Source organism: Lycium ferocissimum, chromosome 10, assembly GCF_029784015.1.
Source record: "Lycium ferocissimum isolate CSIRO_LF1 chromosome 10, AGI_CSIRO_Lferr_CH_V1, whole genome shotgun sequence".
Classification (NCBI taxonomy): domain Eukaryota; kingdom Viridiplantae; phylum Streptophyta; class Magnoliopsida; order Solanales; family Solanaceae; genus Lycium; species Lycium ferocissimum.
This window is the reverse complement of record NC_081351.1, coordinates 59113980-59140269: the sequence shown is the minus strand read 5'-3', so window position 1 is coordinate 59140269 and position 26290 is coordinate 59113980. Positions and strand designations below refer to the sequence as shown.

General features: G+C 37.1%; 3 protein-coding genes and 1 long non-coding RNA gene across 6 annotated transcripts; 2 read left to right on the top strand and 2 right to left on the bottom strand.

Annotated features, from left to right (window-relative positions):
* Positions 1-1337: 1337 nt before the first annotated feature.
* LOC132034419 (uncharacterized) lies at positions 1338-10959 on the top strand. Of its 2 annotated transcripts, XM_059424765.1 has the most exons (12): positions 1340-1526; positions 2975-3115; positions 3215-3330; positions 4208-4362; positions 4729-4817; positions 4977-5523; positions 6423-6527; positions 7168-7331; positions 7434-7513; positions 8319-8430; positions 10597-10671; positions 10754-10959. In XM_059424765.1, the coding sequence occupies exons 1-12, from the start codon at positions 1437-1439 to the stop codon at positions 10889-10891; spliced, it is 1812 nt and encodes a 603-aa protein (XP_059280748.1). In that variant the 5' UTR covers positions 1340-1436; the 3' UTR covers positions 10892-10959. The 2 variants fall into 2 exon arrangements, with proteins under 2 accessions (XP_059280749.1, XP_059280748.1); XM_059424766.1 differs by lacking the exons at positions 10597-10671; positions 10754-10959 and adding an exon at positions 8987-9206 and having other exon boundaries at positions 1338-1526.
* A 56-nt stretch (positions 10960-11015) lies between these two features.
* On the top strand, positions 11016-13404 carry LOC132034418 (uncharacterized). Its single transcript, XR_009409088.1, has 2 exons — positions 11016-11577; positions 12812-13404. It is a non-coding gene; the product is annotated as an uncharacterized LOC132034418 (long non-coding RNA).
* Positions 13405-14690: 1286 nt separating this feature from the next.
* Positions 14691-16229, bottom strand: LOC132034417 (early nodule-specific protein 2-like). Of its 2 annotated transcripts, none has more exons than XM_059424762.1 (2): positions 16026-16229; positions 14691-15921 (listed from the first exon to the last, which is right to left on the bottom strand). In XM_059424762.1, the coding sequence occupies exons 1-2, from the start codon at positions 16114-16116 to the stop codon at positions 14966-14968; spliced, it is 1047 nt and encodes a 348-aa protein (XP_059280745.1). In that variant the 5' UTR covers positions 16117-16229; the 3' UTR covers positions 14691-14965. The 2 variants fall into 2 exon arrangements, with proteins under 2 accessions (XP_059280745.1, XP_059280747.1); XM_059424764.1 differs by having other exon boundaries at positions 16022-16116.
* A 2435-nt stretch (positions 16230-18664) lies between these two features.
* On the bottom strand, positions 18665-25801 carry LOC132034416 (probable protein phosphatase 2C 34). The gene is made up of 6 exons (XM_059424761.1): positions 25605-25801; positions 23575-23836; positions 23153-23449; positions 22182-22299; positions 21864-22087; positions 18665-18893 (listed from the first exon to the last, which is right to left on the bottom strand). Exons 2-6 carry the CDS (start codon positions 23803-23805, stop codon positions 18669-18671), a joined length of 1095 nt encoding a protein of 364 aa, XP_059280744.1. The 5' UTR covers positions 23806-23836; positions 25605-25801; the 3' UTR covers positions 18665-18668.
* Between the last annotated feature and the right edge of the window lie 489 nt (positions 25802-26290).

Genomic DNA, 26290 nt, shown 5'->3' with positions numbered 1-26290 from the left:
ACAGTAATTTATTATTCGAATTTCGACAATTCAACACCCAAATCTACCTCATAAGATCAATTTGAAATATAAGTTTCAAATATTATAATCAACAAGCCCCACTAATAAAAAATATAATTCTTTTAAGGAGGAGAAGGAAGCCCCGACATCATAAGGAACAAGTCCTAATAAGGATCTTTTGATATCACCGTTTAAATTTTGACCCCGTTAAAAAAGTCTTAGGATAATGATCTTCATGTCAGAAAATGAAAGCACACCTCAGATGATTGCTAAGATGACTTGTGGTGATTTATCAGAATTTTTATGTAAATTTTTTGCAGTGATCAGGATTTCTTATTGGACATTAGCCATGACTTGTCTTAACACCAAGTTTTTTGACGAATTACATTATTGTTTTAGCATTTGTGACTGAAATCTCGACGATCAGTTAGGATTTGTGGCCAAATCCTGATAATCAACATAATATGTTTTGTAGAAATTCACAAACACATTTTTGCTTCAAAATTAATTCAAAACAACTCCAAATAACTTCAATTTTGATGCACAACTTCCCAATAGCAATCTCATCAATTTTTAATAGTTAGATTTTACCTAGATCTTCAAAAATTAATAGGCCCATTTTATCTTCTTTATTTTTTCTTTAAGCTCAAGAAAACTCAATAATGATATTTTCAATTTTCTTCAATCAAATCAATACAAACAATTACCCTATTAAATTTCAGTCAGAAACAAGTAATAAGAGATACAAGATGAAAAGAAGAAGGGAAAAAGAAAACAAAGAGAGGAGAAATGCTTTCCTTTTTTGGTAATTTTTTTAACAGGGTAAAAGGTTAAACACTTATTCGAAAGCTAACTTCACTGAAATTGAAGAAATTGCACGACTTGCCCTTCAAATGAGCCGGTCTTTTGTTTGTGTCCTTCAAATGGGTTGATCTTTAATTTGTGTCCCTTATGTCCGGTGAAATATAAGTTTTAAAGGTTAAAAGTCACACAAAACATAACTTGTGAGATATTATAATGCAAAATTATAAAATTATGTCACATGAAAATATTATTTGTTATAAAGGTAAAAATTAAGCTAGTGTTTGACCATAAATTTTGGATCAAATTTTTGAAACTTTATCTTTCAAATATATGTTTGTAAATTTATCTTCAAGCTATTTTCAAGTTCCAGAAAAATTTCACTTCACTTAAAAAACTTCAATATTTTTTTTTTTAAAAAATGTATGTCCAAACACAACTTGAAAAAACTCAAATTTTCACATTTGTCTTCAAAATTTAGGGCGAAAGGGCAGTAGCACAAAATAAGGGCATAAGTGTCAAATATCACAGAATGAAAGTGGAAGGCCATTGTATTATTTGAGCGGCAAGTATAAGCCTTTGCTATTTCCCTCCGTCAAACACCTCCAACTTGGCGGCGACCCCGTTTGAGAGGAATGGGCACAGCAAACATTAGGGACGTCTTGACTTGTTTCAGTCCTTCTTTGGATTTCTTTGCTATTAGCACCGGTGATGGCCGTATCAAGGTGTTCTTTTTCCCTCAAACTAACTCATTTTTCACAATGAATTTTTTCCACCATTTTTCGTACGTTAATAGTTGCAGCTAATTGTAATTTTCCTTTACTTTCCGGCAGGGGTCGTTTGGTAGCTAGTTAGCATACAAATATTAAATTCTGCATCAGTAATACCATGGTTGGTAGCTAGTTAGAATGTAAATTTCACCTACAGTTTTCGACTTTTAGTGGGTGTTTGGACATAAGAATTTTGGAAAAAAGAAGAAGTAGTATTTGTTTTCAAGTTGAAAATGTTATTTGGAAATTGGAGTTATGTTTGGACATGAATACAAATTGGAGTTGTTTTTTTTTTGAAATTTTTGTGAGTGATTTGGATTGAAAATTGTGAAAGCAGTTTTTGGACATAGTTTCTGGGATTGGATTTCTGCTACTATTTTTTGTTTCTTGTGCTTCAGTTATCGCTTTATTTTGCTCTGGTTCCTATGTTGCTTTCTCTATTGTTGGTTATGTCTTACTTGCTATGCCTTTTTAATTCTGCATTGTATTTTTCTAACTTCCATGTTATCTGTCATTTGAGCCGGGGGTCTTTTGGAAACGTCCTCTCTATCTCCTCGAGGTAGGGGTACGGTGTTCGTAGACTCTACCCTCCCCAGTCTCCACTTGTGGGAATATATTGGGTATGTTGTTGTTGTTGTTGTTGGAGTGTTTCCAATTCCGGGTAAAAAGTGAAAACTATCCATGGCCAAATGGGCACTTAGAAAAAAAAAGAAAAAAAGAATCAATTTGTCACATTTACCTCCGAAAGTTAGTGAAATTGACTCTTGATAAGGGAGAAGTGCCAAACAAAAACGTATCTTGCAGGCTGCAGCACTACCTCAGGTGTGGGAGAGGGCGGTGAGGGGAGAAGTTATCGTGGAGTCAGTTTATAGCTAACAGCTTAGAATTTGCAGATGGAAAGTTATGAACTTTGTTTTCATGCATGTATATGTGGTGCTTTTTTCTTTTTCTTTTTTTCGTTTTGGGTGATGTGTTTATGCAACAAGGTGTACTGAGAGATTGTTCAATCATTTAATATGTATGTGAAATTTAATTGATTCGTGCTAGAGTTGTGTAGTTCCTTCTTGTAATTGTTGACATATATGTTCATGTTTTTTTTTTATTTTTATTTTTATGGTGGTGACTCCTTTTTTCAGTTGCTTGTTTGAATGTTTATCATTATGCTTAGAAGCTGAAAAATCATTGCTTGGAAAGCGAGGTGAAGTAGAGCGGAAAGTTATTCAATGTACATGTGTATTTAGCCGTGTTTTATTTGTTTTCTCATGCTACAGTTGCACAACTTATGTGATGCTTGTTGAAAGACATGCTAGGAAATTTTTGATATCAATATAGTCCTGTAATCATGTTAGCAATTCCACATTTTATTTTACAATTCATAAATATATCTTTTGGGCATCTTTCAGATATGGGATACAGTGAAGGGTCAGGTGCAGACCGAGTTTGCAGATATTGTGTCAACTGAAACCACAAGCTTGTTTACTAAGCCAGGAGGTCATCTTTCAATGGATTATACTTGCATGAAGTGGTTATCATGTGACAAAAAGGTGAAATTTTGTGTGCGAGAAAAAGATGTTAGTGGTTAATTATTTAGTTGTATCTAACTTCAACTCTTTCTAACGGGAGCTATTTTACTGGTTGGTCAGAAAAAAAGGAAGCTTGGAACTTCATTACTGGTCTTAGGTACAGGCAGTGGTGATGTTTTAGCTCTAGATGTATCTGCAGGTCATCTGAAATGGAGATTTAGTGATTGCCATCCTGGGTGAGTTCCGGGCAAAACTCATAACTAAAATTATCCTGACTTGCAGAAAGAATGGTATATTTCTTGTGAAACTTTCGCTTATCTTTTCTCCTGCATACTATGTGTCGGTCATAGGATTACTCAATTATATGAGTGCTTCAATGTGAGGTGTAGGACACATTATGAAAAAAAAAGGAAAGAAAATAGATTTAGGTCGCAATTCAACAAGTATATATATAGAGGCTCCGACAATCAAGGTGTGGCCTAGTGGTCAATGAGTTGGGAGGAGAACCATGAGGTCTCAGGTTCAAATTGCTCGTAGTAGAGGCCAAAAAAAAACAGTAGGTTATTTCTTCCCATTTGCCTCAACTTTGGCGCGCCAGAGTTACCTTTCACCTGAGTTGGTGGGAGGCAGCACGACTCAATGGAATAGTTGAGGTGCGCACGTTGTCTCAGATACCAACATCATCGAAAATATACACATATAGAGAGAGAGGCTCGGAGTTTGATGTCTAGCACACATGTCCAACTTTGAAGAAGGGAGATTCTGGATGAGTGTTTGTCTCTTCCTGCTATTTGTGATGAAAATAAAATTTTCGCATGTGTCACTCTTGTTTTTCTGTTGTCACTAGTTGCTTAGTGCTTTTGTTGTGGCTTCTTCAAAAGTGAAGCGGGACTCTTAGTGATAAGAGTTATTCTCAGAAGTGGTAATGACCTGTAGATCACACCTCTTTTACTGTCTCCATCATGAAGCTTTTCTCTGTTCTTTTTACATTCATCATTCCCACTGTTCAAAGGTGTATTGTTCTATATTTATGTTTGAGATTTTATCATCTAGTAAGATCATGATATCGCATATTTCCCCTGCATTAATTGAAATTCATATGTCAATGAGCAGCGGTGTCAATGCGATCTCATTCCCTTCACATGGTTCATTCATTTACACGACTGGTGCTGATGGACTGGTTTGCAAAATTGACTCCATGTCGGGGCACTTACTGCACAAGTTTAAAGCTTCCACTAAAGCAATAGCTTCTTTATCCGTCTCATCAGGTTTGTATCTATACATGTTCATTGTCCATGATAATGGCTACATTTTGAGAATCTTTCATTTTAGTTAATCTGGATGAGTAACTGAACGATTGGCATCTTTTACCCCTTCTGTAGTTTTTGTAATGTAAAATGGATACTCCCAACAATGGTACCAGATCCCCTGTGCTAAGAGTTTGCAAGATTCTTCTCATGTCATATTTTGATCACTATATGTTCTGAATACATGTCATTGCTCTATTTGTGTCCTTTTTATCTCTATCTTGTTTTAGCATTCATGTAGTGGTCTTCTCACTGTAGCAGCCAACATTCTATGCTTAATTTATTTCTGCTGAAACTGGTTCCTCTTGTGGTTTTCTGTCTGGCCAGATGGAAAAATATTAGCAACAGCAACTTCTCAGTTGAAGATTTTCACTTGCTTGGATGACAAAAAGATCCAGAAGTTTTCAGGCCACCCTGTGAGTGTTTAGTGTTATGCATCTTCCCTTTTAATTTTTTATATGCTTACCTTTTTGATGCATTTGCTTCGTGGTTAAGTGAAGTCGATACAGACTGCAGAACACCTCTATTACCCATTCTTGTGAGTCACCTTGTTTCTTTTCTCCTTTTTGTATTAGGGGGCTGTTCGGTGTATGGTTTTCTCTGAAGATGGGAGACATATTCTTTCTTCTGCTGTTGGTGACCGGCATGTAGCAGTTTGGAAGTTAGATGGTAGCAAAAAGAAATCAGCATGCTGCTTGCTTGCAATGGATCACCCTGCTGTCTTTTTGGATTGTTACCACATTAAAACTGTAGATGAAAATGGTGCAAGTTTAGGTGTTTTGGCCATTTCAGAAATTGGTGTTTGCTATTTTTGGCATGGAAAGAGTTTTGAGGAATTGCACAATTCGAAGCCCACAAAAATATGTGTATCTTTAGATGAGAAAATACTGAAGAAACATAAAGAAGCCATGCGTAGTATCTTTTCAGCAAAATTGCAATCTATTGGCACGTCTGGTTCCGGTCATATGTTTGTTGCATATGGCTTGTTGATAAAACCATCATTTGAAAAAGTTATAGTGCAGCCTGGGGCAGATCTCAGATTAAAAAGCTCACTTGACGGGATCCTTCTACCCTTCAGTCAATCTCGCAAATCTAAACAAGCATCCAACACTCAGAGTCAGGGTAACATTCTGTCGTCCTTTGCACTTGCCTCCCCTGTCTTGTCTAATTTATATGTCGAAACATGAGATTACTGAACCCCGTATTTGATCACCAATGGCTGTTTTAAATATGTATGAATAGCTATTGACCGATTTGGCATGGTGATGTAAATGTTTCTGGGATCTTTCATTATATCAGCAAATTTGCTATTGCCTCCCACATTAATTATTATAATGCATTTTTTTCATTTCTTTCCACGTGGCTAATTTCTACCTGGTACTCCTTCCCTTAACTTATTTCTCCACATTATTAGAGCATTTCAACCTCCTAACCTATGTCCCTGTAGGTGGAGGGAGCTTAATGTATCTTTGTGCATGGTCCGTTTAAAATTTTAGTTTTTGCAAATGTCTTGGATGAAAATAAGTCCAATACACTGAATTCTTGTTTCTAGCCCTTTCTGTATTCACAGTGCCCATCTAATACAATCTTATGCCATATTAATTACAAAAGAAAAATTGTCCAAAGGCTTGAGATGACAGTCGTCCTGTGCCAGTATGTACCTTTAATATCTGTTTCTCCTCCTTTGTGTAATCTTTAAGCTCCAAATTCTGTATGTTTTTGGCGTTCATTTGATATGCATAACTATGAGTGATGTTTGAGATGTTTCAGCATAATTTTTACTGAGACAGTGTTATGGTTACATGTCATAAATGGGGATTGCAATTTGTTTACTTTTTCGACCATCTATTTCCTTTGGAGGGAAGGAAAAAGTGCTATTGCTTTCACTTTAAAAGGTTAAGAATCACATAGATTTGAGACAACCCCTTTTACCTGTTTCATGGTCTGTACCATCATTAAATATGATGGTCAATTTGCATTTTGATACAGGTGTGTCCTAACAATTGTCTTGTGTTGAACAGTTACTGCCCTTGATCGTGCAAATGCAGAGGGTGCCTTACTTCCCTTGCCTAAGATTCTTGATCAGGTTGATGTCAAGACTGGAATTAAGCCCACAGCGAGCAAAGGTATCACTTAACATTGCCCCAAACTTTGTGATATCTTGGTTTTGTTGGCACACTGTTCTTTTGTGTCTGTACTATATCTTAAACCTTTTTTCGAACTTGAGGTGGTTGCGTGTTTTCTGCAAGGCGCAATGCCATGACCTAAGAGGAGGAATCTTATAGATTAGAACTACTGATAAAACTGGTTACTCCATGCTGGAATTGTTCCTTGGTTGAAGCAACTGCACTCATTTGGGATTCTCTACTGCTACCAGATCCCTGCTTTATTTGGGTTAATCTTCATATTTGGAACTTGTGATCCCTACTCTGACTGTGCTTTGTTTTTAATCAGTGCTCCGACTCTAGGGCTTTTGCACTCAATATTTTGTTTTTCATCTCAAATGTGCGAAGGAACTTTCTTCACTTTTCATCACTACTTTACTAATAGTGAAGTGTAAGTCACATGACCTCAGATGAGAATTTATTCGAAGAAGTCCGAAGTTTTCCATCAGTAACTATTTTCCTCTCACCAAAAGTTTAAGGACTGTTAGAATTTTGTCTCAGTTAACTTTTCTGTGTTTACTTTTGTCTCCAAAATACAATCAAGTTATTATCTAAATGCTTACTTATAAATGTGGAAGCTTTTGCTTACTGCTATTTACAGATATCATTGGTAAACAAGGTGAAGATGAGGTCGCAATTTGCATGGAGGACCAGCTAAGATCCTTAGGTATAATTAGCAGTGACTATGATCTCTCGCCTAGCTCAATTCTTGACCCTAAAATTTTGAAAGGAGTAAGTGTTGATGCTAGTATGCCACCGAAGAAGGTCTGTATCTCTTGGTTACTAGGGATACTTTTTAGTTTGATTTGGTCACTTTTTATGTTACCATATGGGATAAATTGTTTTAACTGCATTCATCGAATGCAGATGAAAGCAGCTGTGTTATCCATGGAACCACCTGATGCGTACAACTTATTAAAAGCCTTATTGGCAGCATGGCAGTCCGGGTAAGCTCTTCAAACTTTGAAGGGGATAGCATACTTTGACTCCATACTGTACCTCAAGAGTGGAGATGCGCTGCATCCTCCTACTTATGGGGAGAAAAGAAATGCACTACGAACTTGGTACTCTTCTTAGAGTATAAGAATGGCCAGGTTCAATTCCTCGAAGTGAAAACTGATTTTACAGATCAATCTTGGACATTAATCATTAGAATTTTGAGATAAAATTGAAATGTTGAGACTACCTGAAAATACTACCAACAAATAGCCCCAGGGCATCGGTCTAGTGGTAAGAGCGCAATGTGTGACGTTTAGGTTAGGTGCATGTCCCGTGTTCGAACGCTGCCGCAGGGAAATGTTGGTATCTAAAAAGGGGAAGGGTAAGGGGCGGGCCCATTATTCACCGAGTTTCAAATACTGCACCACTGGCCTCGGGATTTCTCCGTTATAAAGAAAAAGTAGGTTAGGATTTGGGAACTCATATTAGAAAATTTTCATATGTTAGAAAATTTTCATTCTCCTGTAACTGTCCGAAAATAGCTAAATTGTGTTTATTGACGGAGTATCATTAAACACAATGTTGCAGAAATAATTATTTCCCCAATTTGAGATAGATTTGGAAATTCATATCAGAACTTCACACTTCTTTAACTCTGCAAAAAGGCTAGTTTTTGTGTGGACGGAGTATCATTAAACACAATTTGGGAGAACGAATCATCGCACCAGTTTTAGAAACCTTTTAGTTGGATAGCTAAATCTTATGTATATCATAATTGTTTCCTGGTTTTACGTGTATTTTCTTTTTTTACAGATCAAGCATGGGAAGACATGTTCTTCCATGGATATGTTGTATATTGGTGAACCACAATGAATTTGTCACATCACAGGAACCACTGATGCCACTTCTGGATTCTTTAAACAAGGTAGGATATGCTACAGTGCTATTGTTGTTGCGCAATTCGGGGTTCACATTGGGGTGCCAAGTTGTCGATGGTTTCATGTTTTCTATAATCTCGTTTCTGATGGATCTTTTTGATAAGTTACATGTTTGTTTATGCACACTTTTCTGATCGATCTTTTGGATAAATTACTTCCTTTTGTTTTTTGTACTTCATGTGATGAGTGTTACTGTGTTACATATATGGAGGAGGGAGGAAGGTTTTATAGCTATGTTGACTTATGAAAAAAGTTTGTCAAGGAAAAAATAATAACTAATCTTTCATCGGGAGGTTGACGACCATTCCACGCCAGGAATCATAGTGTAAACGTATCTATACAAAGAGTATTGGTTTAGTTGTGTATAGAGGTAGCTTATGGTCATGACAGTAGTAAGAATCTTGATGATGACAGGATCTTGTTGTTCCTCATCTATATTACATGACTTGGGGATGAATATTGGATTCAGGAAGATTCAGTTATAGATCTATCACAGGCATGTCAACTTTCGTCAGGTATTACTATTTAGTATGTTTTTTGAAGGATCATATGAAGTGCCCACACCCAACACACAAGGTGTAACCTATTGGTCAATGAAATGGGTGCAAATCAGGGAGCCAAGTCCAAATCCCAGTAGAGACAGAAAAACACTAAGTGGTTTCTTCCCAACTGCCTAAGCGTTGGTGGATAGAGTTACCCAGTGCCGCGGTGGAAGGTAGCAGGTACCCAGTGGTATAATTGAGGCGTGCGCACACTGGCCCAGTTACCATCATTGTTTAAAAAAAGAAAAGAAAAGTGCAGTGCTTGCACCCATGTTACCCATCGGTATATCTAGATAAAGAGCCCATGTAATACACCTGTGGAATCCCATTTTTTTCCAGATACTACTGCAGTTTATTTTAGTATGGAAAAAGCACCATATTCTCTCCATTGGGTGATGGAGAAGTGCCTTTTGTAAATCGGTTATTTCACCTATATTTTGTAACTTAAATTGAAGACTCATTCTTGTAGTCATCTTGAAAGGTTCCTCTCTCCTTTCCCCAAAGAGGTGGTTGGTGGGGACATCTGAAGTGTAACACCATGGAGTAGCTAAGCAGGGAACTCATTGGGTGGACGATCACAATTATCCTTCCAGACTTGTAAAATTTGTCACAGAATTTGCTTTGTACGAGACTACAAGAAGATTGGCAGTCATCAACACTTACTGAAGTTTGATCACCAAACAGGTTAAAAAATGACCAAAAAATTAAAGGAAAATGGAAGTCATTTGACAATATATATATTTTTTTTTGATTAAGCACCGGGTGTCCGAGTCTCTTTGAGCCCCGACTAATCCCGGGGGTGCACAGGCCCTCGGCAAGGAGTTTCCCGCAAGTGCACCACGGGTAATTCAGGGTTTCCCCAGTCCGATGGCCCTCAGAAATTGTTTGCACCCAGCGGGTTTCGAACTTGAGACCTTGAAAGGGAGCACCCCAAGGCTCAAGTCAATTGCCACCAAGCCAACCCCTGAGGGTTCATTTGACAATATATTATTCATCGTGTTTGATAACTTACTACAACAAGTATGTCTCAATCTGAAATTAGTTGGGCTCAGCTATATAATTAATACATTCTGCTTCATTTGGACCTGTTCCGTTATGATATGCATTAGTTTTTTCTCATTTGTTTGGTAACTTGAGTCTGATTAAAATATCTTGAGTTTTAGTTAATTTCTTATTAGACTTTAATTTTTTTGAAATTCTTGTGATTAAGTACTGGCACTAATGCTCGCGAGTGGGCGTATTCATTTTTATGGAGCCACTATAAATAGAATGCTAGATCCCACCAACATGAGATGATGCTTTATAGATGTCACATTTTTTGTCACATTCCAAAGAGTTGAATATCTAACTGAGCTCCAGCTTCTGGAACAACGGTTCTGATCATCCTCTGTTTTCCAACTATTTTGAAGAATTTGTGACCAATTCGTTTTCTCTCGGTAGTTGAAGATTTTTTTTTTTTTTTTTTTTTTGATAAGTGAAGATTTTCTTGTTTGTTCATGATGGCTAAATTCACTATTGCTCTGTTCATAAAAAAGTTTACTGTTGCTCTGTTGTTGGATTGTGAAAAAGCTTGAAAGGTATTAAATACTTCAATGGTTTTTATTTCTTCAGCTTACCAGGTCAAAGGTGGCGGCCCTTAACTCTTTATTGCAGTTATCTGGCCGTTTTCAACTTGTAATGGCACAGGTTGGTTACTTCAATAGTAAAAGAAACTCGCCTGTTCAATGCATGTTTTGACATGAATCCTTTTGTTCTTAATTTTTAACAGATAGAGAAGGCCGATAATAAGAATGGCCCGGCTTTGACACTTGAGGTCCAGATGGATGAAAGTGAGGACGACGAGGTAGATGAAGTTATGTATGGCATAGATGAAGAATCTCAAACAAGCAGTGATGGGGACGACTAGGACTTTTTGTAAGTGATATCTCATTGAGTGATGAAAGTGTATGGGACAGGTGTATTTTAACTAGGCATTCTACACGGTCAGTTGTGGTAGAGGTTTGCCTGTTGGGGCCTAAATGGCAAGTGCAAGGAGATAAAATTTAGGTTGCTCTATCTAGTTTGGCATGGGGATAGGGATAAAACCTCTGTACTCTCCTTCTCAGATCCTTCCTGATTGTATACATTAAGTTAATCAATCTGTTATATGAACTTCTTCCTAGGTTTGTGCCAGTTATTTTATTCTTCATTGGTCTTGGTGTTAAAAGTTTGCTTTAGTCGCTCCATTTAGTGCAATTAAACTTATAAGCTAGGAAGAGAATGAAACAATTGGTGAATGGGGGACCTAGCGAAGCGGTTTCTTTGCGTCCTCCCCAGTAGCGGTGGCAAATGGGCGGTTGGGTCGGGTTTGGGTGGGTTAAAAATGAGTTGAACTGGGTTTCAACCCAACCATATTTGATGCGGGTAAAACCGGGTTGGGTGTTAAATGGGCTGGTTGGAAATGGGTTAACCCATTTTATATGTGTAATATTTGATAAATTTTCCTTCTATTCAGATCATTTAGTGACATGGCATTTTAATTGGACTGATATATACTCTTCATCCTTAATGCGGTGATATCTTCCTCTCGGATTCATCACCAATAAGGAAAAGGTATCTCCAAACTTCTCAAAACCAAAAACCCTAAAGGTACGCCAACTGGAACAAACAAAAATAGTCCAAAAGATATTTCAAGCTTAAAATTTGATGAAGCTTAAATTCCACTAAAGATTCGACGTTTATAATAGAAGAACTTTGGGAAATTTGATGAATTGTGATGAACGTTTGAAATATTCCCAAGCTTAAAATTGGAATACTCGATGTTACGATATTCAAAGCTTAAAATTGTAATGTTGTAAACAATAATTACAATGTTTAGAGGAAAAAAAAAAGGGTTCACATGGTCAATTATAGATAGAAGAAACATAAAAAGAGGAGTTTAAGTAGGACTACCTTTATCTGTAGTATTTTCTACTTCACAAATGAAATTAAGCATTTTGAGTGAGCAAAGGTTGGAAGATAACACATTAGGCAAACCCATATTTTACCCATGAATACCCATGTTTCTACGGGTTGAAAGCCAAAATTCCACCCATCTAAAATATCACTCATGAGCCCATAAAATATGGGCTTATTTTGTCAGCACTACTATTCTACTGGGGAAAAGTTTTTTCTTTTTTTTTTTTTGGGGGTGAGGGGGGGGGTGGGGTGGGGTGGGGGGGGGGTTCGTGGGGATGGGTATTGGGGATATAGAGGGTATGGCAAGGAAGAATGTCTTGTTCTTGACCCACTAACAATTTTACATGCCAAATGAATTCTCTATCGTATTTGAACTGTCTTAGAGTGACGGTGGGGCAACTCTTGTTTATAGTTGCTTGCTATGAGGGTTTTGTTCTGTGCTGTGGGTTGACTGAATTCATTAATCTCGCACACACACACATAATTTTTTTGTAGATTCTGTTTGATCTTTCTGCTTACGCTTGATTGTAGTTATCCAAGTAAAATTGGGATTCTGTATTGGCCTCACAAGTGAAATTGAAAATAAGCTACCACCATTTGAGATTTGCTGACTAGATACGAGATCTCTGATAAACATATATGCAACATCTGCTTAAGGAGCGATATACAGAGTAAGAAAATATAGATTCAAATAAATGAAAAAGAGGGACAAAATATAAATTCAAAAGTAAGCATCTTTCCTAAACTTTGGAGTTAATCTTACCGCATGTGCTTGAAGGACTTTCCAGATAATCTGTTTTCAATATATCAATTGCAGATCAGTTAGAACCATCAAAATTCTATTTGTTTCTTTAAAACTAGGTGCTCATAGATACTGAAAATCTTACAGGGTTTTATGTTGCGGACCGTGTTTTGCCACCATTCACGTGCCAATTTTGCTAATATCAGCCGTGGGACCTTTCAGTAGTCTTGTGGTGCTAACAGAGTGGATTTAATATGACGCGCTCTTAATCAAGTCGCTACAGGTAGGCAGTTGCTGTCTCAAGGTTCCTCTTTTCTCAGCTGGAATTGTTTGGTAGCGACGGGTTAACACAACTCGAGGGGCGACTCTTTCCAGCGTAGTAATGGGAGTATTTGTGATACTGAAACCTTTATCTTATTTTGTGTGACTTGCTTAGTAGCATGCGTTGTGATACCATCTTCCATTTTCACTGGCTGAGAGTTCTCCTATTTCATTTTTGCTTGTTGAGAATATTCATTGTTAATTTGGGGCATATAGCTTCCTAAGACCTTCCTGTATTTATCTTTACTCTTTACAAACTGGGAGGAAATGGTAGACATTATTATCGATTTCCAGTAACTGTTGAAGTCAACGATTACCTTGTAATCATATTTATCTCATAGTCCAATTGTGACATGTAACTTTGGATCTTGACATGTAAGATTTTGCTCGGTTTTGAAGAATTCTATAAATTCACCTTACTCCCTTGAATTTTGAATTTAATCTACCCAATATAAATGAATTCTTCTGCTCGTAAATCCTAATGGAGTATAAGGGTGATGTCTCTACCGAGTCCTTTTGCTAGGAAACTCATCACAATATGCGCTCAAAAGAATGTTATCATATGCGATTGTATCTACATAGTCATCATCGGTGCAAGCTGTATTGTCACATTTTTGTTTTTTGGATGTTCATTAATTTGAGATATCTTTTCCTTTCCCAATGACGTTGGTGTCCGAACTAGCTTGCGAGCACCTCGACTATTCCTCTGGATACCTGCTATCTCCGACCAACATAGTTATTGTGAGATATCTTGTGATTAACAGCCTGGAATAACAATTTTGTGAGGATTTCTGGTTACTTCATCTCTATGAGAACGAGTGAATGTTAAAAGTCTTGCTTTTGTTGGTCTTTTGGAGTACACAGAGTATTGATTCATATTAATCCAAGTATCACTTTTACCGGGAATCTCAGCTGTCGAGGTGTGGCTGGTTGGATTTTGTATCTATGGAAGTTACTGCAATGCCAAATCAATTGATCAGACAAACTAGATGACATCAGCTCTATGCTTTACTGGGGACGATTTGCTTCAATTGCTCTGCCAGTTGTTTTTTCTAAATCCTCTCACTTGTTTCTAAAAGTACGTACAAATCTCTAGCTGGACCAGAAAAGACTCATGGCATACAATAGACGTTATGTAATGAGTAAGTTTTAACCCCACCTAATTTGTATCATCTGTATGGATTTCTTGCTACCCTATTCTGTTCTTAATTGAGTCCACATGGAATTATTCCATTGTGCAAGGAATTTTATATCATTGGCAAAATAAGTTGGCAAGTTTATTTTTTTTTTGGTAAAGTAAACAAATTCCATTAGAAAAGGCATCAAGTAGATGCCAAGTTACACAGAGAAACCTAAGCTTCAAACCGTAAGTTTTAGATGTTTTGGATGAGCAATTTTTCTTCTCTGAGAGCAAGCTGCTGTTATCTGGTAATTGCTATCCGCATTTCCCTGCCTAAAGAAATATGTTCTGCAGGATATGTAATTGCTCAGATTTCGCAAAGCCGATAATAGGCCGAGTCATTCAATGGGAATTAATTTACAAGACTTGTTCCGCAAAGCTTACCAAAGAAAGTACCAAATTCCTTTATTTCTCCATTTCATAGTCAATTAAAATTTCAACTGTCTGGATTTTGGCAGAAAAAGATGGTTAACTTTCAAGCATAAAAGGATAGCTAAAATTCTAAAAGTAAAGCTGGGGAATAAATTCCAAGAATAAAGGATATTTATTAGTATTCTTCTTCAGGAAATGAATGCCAGGTGGTCTGTATTAGCCCTGTAGAGGTGGAGCGGAGGATATATTCCCTTTTGCTTTTGAAGTCAAGAATCTCATTTCTCTCAACATTTGCACATGTTTGCTTTATTTTTGTTTGTTGAGAATTACTTTACGAATCATCTGGAATTAGTTAGGCATCTTTCTCTCGTACAGGTGAAACAAAAATAATTACTTGCTTCCCTTGCAAACCATTTTGAGCACCCTCCTTAAGCTATTGTGCATGCATTTGGATTTTCATCACTGAAAACTGAGCTGATTGTTCCATAGCCATTGTTTCCATAATGATAATCCTCAGAGTAATGATCTGGCCTAGTATATTGTGTGTATCTTGGTGGTGATCTGATGTGCTCATATCCAGTCACATAGGGTGATGGCTGGTAGCTATTGTAGCTGTGAGTCACATGAACTGGTGGTTGACCTGGTGGTGGCACCTCAGGTCTGAATTCTGGACCGATAGGACGAGCATGGTTATTTCTGAAACCAGAGTCTCCTTGAGGAGGCTCATGGATCATGCTGTGACCATAGTTATATCTGTAGCCATGGTCCCTAGGTGGCTCATAACTCATGGTCTGACCATAATTGTATCTGTTGTAGCCATGGTCCCTGGGTGGCTCTTGGCTCATACTCTGACCATAGTTGTATCTGCTGTAACGATGGTCCCGGGGTGGCTCATGGATCACGTTCTGACCATAGTTGTATCGGTATCCAGGGTCCCTGTGTGGCTCGTGACTACTCATACCCTGGCTAAAGTTGTATCTGTAACCATAGTCTGGTGGATAGTGGTAAATTACATGAACCTCTTCAACATCTCTCGGTTTAGAGGGTTGGTCTGATTGGCTTTTGGTGTTGTCAGCACCCTCATGTGTTTGTTTCTCCTCTGCTGGTTGATTTTCTTGTGTTGGTGGATCTTTTGGCGGTTCTTTGGGTGGCTCTTCAGCTGGTGGAGTTTCTGTTGGAGGATTGCTAGACTCAGGGGTTGGTGCTTCATTCTCAGCTGGTACAGATTCCTCTGGCTCAGTTGGAGGGTCTGCTTGTTCTATGTGGGAACAAACAATGGCACTTTTTCTTGTCTTCTTTATTGCCTTTACTATTTTTTCAGGATCTGCTGATCCTACTATAGTAATCTTTTGCTGATGAACATCTATATAATGATCATGAATACCTGTAGAAGCACATATAGAATATTATAACATCTTCAAGAGGAGATCAAGAAAGGATTAGCACTTAAAAAGAAAGAATTAGTACTTCAAAGCATCACTTACTCACCATGGACGCCATGTAGAGCCTTCTTGACCTTTTGCACACACCCATTACAGTCCATTCTCACCTGTATCTCGGTGACCCTAGGTTTCTGCATGAAAAGATATGTGTGTAAACACAGTTAGAAAACAATTTGCTCTACATGAATATGATTCTTGATTTGTTCAAAGACAGATGTTGATATGGAAGTAGAAGCAAGGCTTACCTCCATCTGTTGAGCCATTTCTGGAGAAGAGGGAGAGAGAGAGAGAGAGAGAGAGAGATGCTTGTATGGAGAGATTGAATGTTGAGAATGGAGGGAATCAATATATGGCATCATTGTGTGCGTGTACGGGAATATTTAAAAGCCATGAAGTTGTGGGACAGGAAAAGAATCTCCTTTTTAAGGGAGAGTTTTTGCTTCTTGGTGAACTTTAACAAGTCATTATCATCTTAAGCTAAGAGCAAAAAGAAAAGAAGTCCCCACCCCGAATTTTGCTTATTTTTGGACCCTGGACTGTTCTGTTGAGCCAAGGGAACTTTTGCTTTTAAGCACTAAAAAATAGATGGCTATCTACAATTGGCAGTTTCTTTTCCAAGTGCAGGGATGATTATCTAAAGCCGACCATGGAAAGAAGGATTAAAAAGTTTTGAGAAAGATATATCATCACATAAGGGAGGTAGAGGGGCGTGGGGGGTGGGGGGGGGCATAGGCGGTGGGTCATGCTTGATGGTCAACAAAATGAAAGTAACTTTAGAGGTGAAAGAGTGAAAGTAACTTTATGAGGTGAAAGAGGGATATCCACACTCGAGGAATCCTTTTGTTACAAGTAAAGAAACCCCCAAAAATATTAGCAGTCCCAAAAAAATGTCTTTTCTGGTTGTATTAAGTTACTCGTTGTGGAGGAGTGGTAAGTACTCCTTTATCATTAACCACGTCTCCGGTTTGAGTCCTAGTGGTTGTGGAGTTGCCCTTCTTTAGGGAACGCTTTACCCCAATGTGGGACTTCCGGCACGAATCGAGATGTAGTTGACCTTAATGCGGGTATCACACACTGGGTGGAAAAGCAAAAACAGAAAAAGTTACTCGTTGTTGTTCCTTAAAGCATCATCCGTCGTCATCTGATTGAGACAAGGTGCTTTAAAAACTTATGCTTGCCAGCAAATGGTTGATGAAATCTGATTTTGACACTGCTAAAATCAAAGACGAGGAAGGCATACTTGTCAACGAAAAGCTTTCAGGAGTTAAAAAATAAACATGAATACGAAGATTCGGCATCATACGAAGAACGCACCAATTCACCCAAGTATTGAATTGAGGTGAGAATATAAATTAATCAATCATAACCAATTGAGAAAAATATGTATAAATGACACGTATATATTTGTTGTTGATGTGGCGTTGATAATATAAACACGGTTGGGTTGAGGTGAGAATGTAAATAAAGTAATCATACTCAAGTGAGAAAAGTATATGTAAATGAATCATGTATATATTCGTTGTTGATGTAGGCTTGATAATGTAAACACCAAATGAGTAATTTTTTGTCGTTTTAATTACTACTAGCCCTAGATAGCATTCAAGAATTCACAAAGGCAAGTATTTTTCGATCGTTTGCTTGAGCCCTGGTGAAAGAATCTTTTGCCAATTTAGATGTATCTTTGATTAGCTATCAATGATGTTTATTAGAATCACAGATCAGCTTAGGTTCTTTACAATCTATATGTTTTGTTTTCCTTTTACTATCATCCTAACTCCTCTACTTTTTTTTTCCAGCTTACGCATGTATTCCATTTTCTTCATGATTATGATTGAATTTATTGCGAAGCAATCAGCCTACTAAAAGGAAAATATGAAATAGTTGCAAGAACATACGGGAGTCAAGTCGCTTAATTTTTTTTTTAGTGTCTCAAAATGTCAATTCATACAATTTTCTGAATTTTGTTTCACTAACGGTGTAATAAATACGTCGTAATTTGACGGGTTGCAACATGTTACATACCCTCTTCAATAAGTTATTATTCACATTCAATACGCATACAATTTGATTGGTTTTAACCGCATCTATTTTGAAATTTTACTTCTCTATATTGAGTACTTGTTACAGGTTACCCAAAAGCTTTTCACACGACCTATCGAGGTTGTAATGAAATTTGTATATAATACCGAATTTATTCCTCGAAATCTCTTAAAGAACTACAAGTCTACAACAATTTGTATAATATTAAAAGTAATGACAGATGGCATTGTTGTTGTGGGAGTTTAAAAGTCCATATGAAAAACAAAAAAATGTACGTGCATTAGAAAGGTTCTTTTCTAAACTGCCTAAATAGTCAAAAGCAAGAAGAAAGTGGAATTTTGACGGTGCATTGAAATATTTAAAGAAATGAAGATCCTAGCCGCCCTTTTTCTTTTTCATTTTAAAGTTTGCACACATAATATTGAGTATGTTCTATTCTGGAAAACAGAAATTAACCATATTCTTTAACGTTAAAGTTTGATTGACAAAAAGTACATGAACATAAATTTTGAAGCTAATTTCAAGATTTTCCATTTCATTGCCTGACAGAAATATAGAAAACATGAGCCTATGTATGAACTTATGTACAAATCAGTACAGGAAAAAGAGAGAAAACAAAAATTGCAGCAACTGTAAGTCAGCCGGTAGTTCATGTAAACTTCTTCTCGAATTTTGGACAATCCTGTCGTTTGGAAGGAGGAATACAGTTATGAAAGAAAAGGCAAATTGCAGAGATGTCATCCATGGGAACGCCTCTTCGTTTGCGTTTCCACGCACAAATAGCACTTTCCACCAGTCTCTTAGGTGCTTCTTCCCTTTCTGGTGTTGAAGAAACTATCTCCACTGCTTCTTGGTTTGACAAAACATCCCATACCTAATCAATATGAAAAAGGATTTCACTGTTAACTCCCTGAACTAATAAATACTCCCTCCCTTACATTATATATAGCGCTATTTGATTAAGCACAGCGTTTGAGAACAGTGGCGGAGTCAGGAATTTCGCTAAGGGGGTTCAAATACAAAGAAGCACATACGCGAAAACTACAAGTGGGGCGGGAAAGGGAAAGACTAACCTTAACCCGCTAAATTTAACTTGCCTTATCATGTGCTGTTTAGCATATTTTCCTACTTTTACCCTGCTCCATCGAGCCTTCTTAAATTTTCTTGTGTGTTTTTTCACTTTTACTTTGCAGTATTCTACTTCATTTTATTTTTTTATTATGAATCAGCGGTCATTCAATCATATATTACTTTGAAAATCGCGAAGATTCTTTAAAAAGGTGTAGGGATTGGATTACTAATATTATAATACATATTCATAGGCTAACTAAATGGCATCGCCGATTTTTGAGTTCGTTTAGTTCAGTTTATCTAGGTTATTCATTTGAAGAAAAAAAAAAAAAGACAAATGACGAACAAATCAAAGAAGTTTAGTTTAGTTAAGTTTTCCTCTCTCAAGAATAGAATTAGAAAAAATAGGAAAGAAATACCATGAAATCAAAGAAAGTAACTTTAATTAAACAGTTTTGATTAAAGGATCTTCACAATTTTTAAATTTCTTTATTCGATTAAAAATAATTAACCTTATTTGTTTAAAAATAATTCTATCTCAATTTCAAGTTTAATAACAATTCATCGTTTTCTTAAAGAGTTTCTTCGAGTTACCACATGGAAAGAGAGTTACGCAGAAACAAAATGAGCAATCAAGATAAGAAGAATATAATAACATACCCAGTGTAGTCCCACATAGTGGGATCTGGGGAGAAGATAAGAAGAATAAAAGGCAAAAATAAAAAGGAATATGCCTAATAAATTTGAACAAAGGAAAATTGAGAAGGAGAAAAGAATAACAACCCCCTACTCATTTTGAATGAATTGGAAAAAAAAAAAGGAAGGAGAAATAGAATAGAAAAATAACAAGAAAAGAAGTAGAAGAGTAAAGCTGCAAATTGATCCCACAATTAATGAGGCTTTTCATTCATTTTTTTGCGCGGAGTGCCCTTCTTTTGGGGTGGTCTTTAAATTTTGCCCCTCATATTTGTGGTCTTTAAATTATGCCCCTCATATTGCTGGTCTTTAATTTTTGCCCTTCGCATTGCAACTTTGAGCTTTCGCGCCGAAATCATGAGGTTCTGAGTTCGAACCCCCGCTCAAGCATAAATTAAAAAAAAAATCGCAAGACAAGGTTTGGGTCGCGTGTATGCCGGACCCGGCATACTTTTGTTAAGGAATTACAAATTTTATGCCGGACCCGGCATACTCATGCCTTATGGGCAGACTTGGCATAAGTATGCCGGGTCCGGCATAACTTTGATAATTCCTTCAAAAAGTTATGCCGGTGGGGCATACTTTTAATGGGCAAACTTTTATGCGGACCCGGCATAACTTTGTGAAGAATTATCAAAGTTATGCGGACCCCGTATACTTATGCCAAGTCGCCCATAAGGCATAAGTATCTTGGTCCGCATAACTTTGGTAATTCCTTCACAAAGTTATGCGCGGGGGCATACTTTTAATGGGCAAACTTTTATGCGGATCCGGCATAAACTTGTGAAGGAATTATCAAAGTTATGCGACCCGCATACTTATGCCAAGTCATTTATAAGGCATAATTATGCCGGGTCCGGCATAACTTTGGTAATTTCTTCACAAGTGTATGCCGTTGGGGGCATAGCGAAATTTAAACTCTGCCTTGCGATTTTTTTTTAAAATTTTGACTGCGCGTGGGTTCGAACCTGGAACCTATGGGTTTTAGCCGAAGGGCAAAATTTAAAGATTTCAAATATGAGGGGCAAAATTTAAAGACCACCCCAAAAGAAGGGCAATTCTGCGAATTGCCCCTTTTCATTGCGTTAGGGGAATTTGAGCCCAAAAACTGAGCCATCTCCGTCTCTGCTGTGTGGAAAAGCCAAAGCAAAAAAAAAAAAAATAGCAACAAATTATTGCGTGTCGAGATTCGAACCAGTGACCTTGAGGGAAAGTTTGAACCCCCTTAACCATTGAGCTAAGATTTTCAGATGCGTTAAGGGGGTTCATTATAACATATATATATATATCAATAATATTCAGATTTGACCTTACAAATACAATCGAATTTTCTGGCGAAGGGGGTTCGGATGAACAGCCTGACCTCCACGTGGATCCGCCTCTGTTTGAGAAAGAGAGACAGACTTTTGGCACATACCAAAAGTACATTTAAAACTTGCGGTCGTAGACATACAGACACTTCTATGCCTATAAGAACATGTCATTAAGGGTAAAATATGAAGTTTCTAAGTTGAAGAGCTTTTAAATATAGATATGTTTCATTTTTTATGGAACAAACTAAAGGGGAAAGAGCAGAGGTGGAGTTAGGATTTTTAGTTTATGAGTTCTAGATTATAATTATTTTTGCTTTTTTGATAGATTATTTGTACATATCAAATGAATTTTTTAATACAGATATAGATTTTGAGCTAAAGCTACTAGGTTCGTCTGCCAAACTCGTAGCCACCATTGTGGCTCCGCGCCGGCCCAGGAAAGTGTCATATAAACTGAACAGAGGAAATAAATAATTAAGTTGCTCCCAAGGCCCTCGATTCGAGGCAATTATTCTGCATGGATCCAGGAGTAGGGATAGGGGAAAAGAACACCTCGAAGGATTACTTTGATGTAAGGTCTATTATTGTCTTATATAAGATGCAATTGGAACATCTTGGTAAAGATCTAGTCAGTGATGAGTTGATGGTGTGATTTATACAGGTTAAGCTTAGTTATTTGTTCATCATTCAATCAATCGTGTATTATGTAGTATTCCAAGACAATGGAAGAGGTTCATTGGAAGGATAAAGAGCGAAATACATACCCCATCTGTTGCCAAGATGGCAAACTGATCTCTGTGGGTTATATTTCTTGATGTCAATTCTGGTTCAGAAATAAGGCCAAAGTCCTTTATGTAGTAATCACCAAAGGCTCTTGATAGTGCTAATCCAGGTCCTTCCCCCATGGGCATCCACACTCTGTATACCCCTGGTTCATCGTCGCACGACAACACCCTCCCTCTTGACTGCATTATTCGCTCGGTTTCACCTGTTATCATTAATACGTCACGATATTTAGTCTTTGCTGAAATTACATTTGGCAATCAAAAAACGAAATTATGGGAACATGGAAGAGAACCGACGAGGTAAGTTGGGTTTGAGGTCAACAGTGAGCTGAACTGGTACTAAACTACCATCATCATCTGTTGTTGCCAATACAGCTCGAGAATCTCCAATGTTTGCTACTACCAGTAGATCACCCTGAAAGTACGTCACATTTAGAAGTTTTCAGACAGGAGACAAGTGGTATCATAGAGCTTGAAAAAAGAAAAACTAAACGAATTTATGAAGCAGAAAGATATAAGTTATTTAAATGGTATCATTATGCATGCTAACTTCTCAAGATCCAATTTGTTTGCAGGAGGCCTGCTACTTGAGGAAGAAAAAGAGAAGATTTTCAAGCATTGCAAGTTTCAGAACTTATAGTGAGTGAATGTAAACATGGATCAGATAAAATCTTTGAGACCACATGTTAAAGGGGCAATTAATCATAGGAACTGGATGGAGTTTATTTGATGAATTTACACCAGCTATGTCCAAGCTGAAGCAGCAACATTAGACACTTGACAGCTCATGGTTGGGATTATCAAGTCAATACAAATTAAAAATCTTTAGTAGTAAATTTTAGCCACCGTATATTTGATTTGACCTATCCTGGAAGCAAACTACTGGATACCTTCAGAAGGCAAAGATGTTTTAGATTATAAAAGAACTGTCAGTTCCTGATATTGACGAATTCCGCAACCAAGGATTTAAAATAAAAATGCCACTCCTGATCCAGAAAGAATCTGGCCAGGCTTTCTAAAGTTCCTAATGCTTGTTTTTCTACGAACAAATGCTGGAGTTATCATCAATTAGAAACTCATATGTAACAACTAAATGTTGCCTCTCTAAATCTTCAACACTCCAATCCTGTCTGCTGACATGGTCTAGCTAATTACTTAAGCTGATAAAAGAGAGTTGCGGACGGAGATTGAAGTAAATGTCACTCGCTTCATTATCCTTCCATCCTGATAATCACAGAGTACTTTGAATTGTAAAGTGTATACTTTACCTGTCTAACAAGCGTCAAAGCTGTTGTACCACTGTAGAAAGAGTCAGCATGCTGCCCGAGCTCTTGATCTATGATGGAGCAAGTCTCAAAGTAAGATTGCTTCCAAATGTCAAACTGGAAATAGCTTTCATCTATTCCCATCCCATCGCCATCCATGTAGTTGGCAACCCGTTTCTGCCAATTACGAAGCAAAGTTGGTGGCATCAATTCTCTAACTCTTTTAGCAACAAGATGACCCCAAGGACCATGCCCATCAAACACCCCACAGAAAATCATGTCATCTTGGCATCCAAAGTCCTAAAATTCAAATCATATAAACTTCATCATGTTCTTGTTTTTATATCGACAATTTCAGATACATCAATGCCATTATGGGTCTTAGAGAGTTACACTACTATTTGTAAATGACGAGATTTTCATACCTCCCATACAAGAAATCTGTCCTGATTGATACCCTTCTTCCCTCCTTTGGAGAAAACAGCAGCCAAATTCTCAGAGCCACCAGCTACACAGCCAGATGATGTTAACATCATGTCGTTCTTTTTGGCTTCCTTAGCCATTGCATCCGCAGCTTCCCTTCCGACATCATGTTTACTTTTCCTCCCATTTCTAGATTTGGTAAAGCCAGTGAAAATAGAAGAGAACTGCACCATTTTTCTTTGTTCCTAAATATAGCTGCAGATCCTACCAAGCATAATTATGGAGAAATTAGGATTCCTTGTGACTACAATTTATGAAAATAATAAAACAAGAGCGAAATGGTGATACTCTAACATAAGAACATGTTGCATAAAATGAAGTTATAATCCTCCAATTAGAACTCAAAACAAATTTTGTGTCCATATGTTTGTTGTGATCAACTTATTCAGCCTCCAATTTATAATAAAGAGAAAGTGATTTATCTTTCAGGAGAGGTGTTAAACCAAATTATACTATTCTAACTTTTCCCACCCTTCTCCCCTTTCTGCTGATCCTATGCCCCTAAACTGAACCTGGGAGAAACTCTACATCAAAATACATACTATTGAATAATCAAGATGACAAACACACAGAAGAGCCTTTAGTGGATTTAGGCTAATTGACTCAAAGTGCGGAGAAGCCTACAACACACTTTAAGGACGAGAAAATTAAGGAAGGTGGAAGAGTGCATGCCAATGAGAGTAGCCATTGAATTTGCAAAATATATACACCATGAATTTAATTGGTAGACTCCGTAAGTGTTAAGACTAATAGGCTATTTATATAAGAAGTGAAAGCTCAGGTATACTTGGAATGATGTCTCTATAAAGAAAGAAGAAAGTTGGCATTAGCTTATGGAAGGAGCGCGATCCCCCATCGCCCCCACCCCCTCAAAAGAAAATATAAATAGGAAAAGGCCCTTTATTGTAAACTTGAAGATCTATTCCAAGGTTTTCTCTACTGATTCTCCTGATCAAACCAAAACAAGATCTAATCACCAATGGTACTAATTGTTAAATTCATAGTGCAACTCATCTGAACAAGATTCACGGGCAAGCCAATATTTTCTTTCAGTTAGTAAGCCTACTGAGGCTAATAGTCAGCCATTAATAGGTCCGTATCAGGCCCCGGGGAGTTGATCAAGTGGCAAAAAGTTGAGTGATTTGTGACTTATGTCACAGGTTCGAGCCTCGCACCAACCAAACTAAGCTTGGTATTTAAGTAGAAAAGGATAGGGGTGGGCTCATTATTCCCGAGTTTCGAAGGCTGCGCTTGGTCCTAAGGGTTGGCTCAAGACGGATTTCTCAGTCATAAAAATAGGTCCAGATCATCCACCTCTTCTCCCTCCAAGAGAAGATATGCTAGCTAGTAGTAACTAGAGTAGTAGTTTTCTTTCTCACAATACTTGCAATATTTTGGATCCAAAGAGGCAGATAAAGGCTATTTCCCTAGTTCCACATGGAAGAAAAGCCTTCTTCATTAAAAGGAGAACCTCGAATACCTCCAGATCATTTAAAGCTGAAAGCTGAAGATGACTAGAGTGTCCATCTTTCATACCAAAAACATGATCCATTGTCTCCAATCTTAAATTTCTTATATTTATATTATTGCCCGTCTTCCACATCTTAAGGACAGAATTGTCCGATTAAGAGTCAAAGAGGAAGAGCAAATTACTACTCTCTTGTTCTGATTGACTAGACGCGAAAGTTAAGAAATAAAGACTTTAAAACTTCTTGATATAAACATGCTTGAGCTATAAGCATTGTCATTAAGGTTAAACAAAAAGTGTAGAATCACGTCATTCTTTTTAGAATAGACTAAGAAATGATTCCAAATATGATATCTGCATTCTTTTTAAAACGGTCAAAAGAAAATAGAGTGTCACATAAAAAATTTCTTTTTTGCAATATTATTAAGTACTACTATTTATGAATAAACGTATCATCAGGAAGCAACAAACAAACTTTCATGCAGAGCTAAGAGCAGGAATCACCTTGGTTTAGATCAACTTTAACCGAGCAATTCTTACTTTAACCGAGCAATTCTTGATAACTACATTCAGATTACAAAATCCTGACAAGCTTTAGGAAGCAGGCAGGTCTCCGGCAAAACTCCGGCAACAAAAGCTGATCGGTGAAACTTGAAGCAATTTCTGTCCCATTCTTGACTCTCCATTCATCATGAGCAGTCTAATATATAGTATATGGCGCCTTCGATGCATGCCAAAATATTTGAGATGGCTAAATTACTAATCAGTCCTTTGTGAGATAACAAATCTAAGTAGGTGTTTGGCCCTGCGGTTAGGAATCATCATTTCATATTTTGATTTCAAATCAGCATTTCTTTATGTAATTTACACAAAATTTCAACTTAAATATATATCATGATTTTAAATTCCAAATTCTTCAAAAATTAGGATTTGGGATTACAGATAATGATTTCAATTTTTTTTTTAAGTGTAAAACTTGACCCATAAGTTTATATTTTGTAAAACAAAATCTATAAGTTGATAGATATTTTTTTAAATGTAAAACTTGACTTAAAGTAATAATGTTGGTTCGTCTTCTCGATCATCTGATTGGAAATGCATGCTTGGCATGAAGAGATTGCCTTTATCAATATTATATTAAAGAGTAGTTACATTACAGCTTATGTTCAATTTTCCTTTTTATTGAACTG

Bases quoted from the DNA above. Each gene is read 5' to 3' on its own strand.
- LOC132034419 (XM_059424765.1), top strand. From the start codon at position 1,437: ATGGGCACAGCAAACATTAGGGACGTCTTGACTTGTTTCAGTCCTTCT. The intron at 3,331-4,207 runs GTGAGTTCCGGG...GTCAATGAGCAG, and splicing joins TTTAGTGATTGCCATCCTGG to CGGTGTCAATGCGATCTCAT. The intron at 7,332-7,433 runs GTCTGTATCTCT...CATCGAATGCAG, and splicing joins CTAGTATGCCACCGAAGAAG to ATGAAAGCAGCTGTGTTATC.
- LOC132034417 (XM_059424762.1), bottom strand. From the start codon at position 16,116: ATGCAGAAACCTAGGGTCACCGAGATACAGGTGAGAATGGACTGTAAT. The intron at 15,922-16,025 runs GTGAGTAAGTGA...GTGCTTCTACAG, and splicing joins GGCTCTACATGGCGTCCATG to GTATTCATGATCATTATATA.
- LOC132034416 (XM_059424761.1), bottom strand. From the start codon at position 23,805: ATGGTGCAGTTCTCTTCTATTTTCACTGGCTTTACCAAATCTAGAAAT. The intron at 22,088-22,181 runs GTCGGTTCTCTT...TAATGATAACAG, and splicing joins CCTCAAACCCAACTTACCTC to GTGAAACCGAGCGAATAATG. The intron at 18,894-21,863 runs GTATGTATTTCG...CATATTGATTAG, and splicing joins CCATCTTGGCAACAGATGGG to GTATGGGATGTTTTGTCAAA.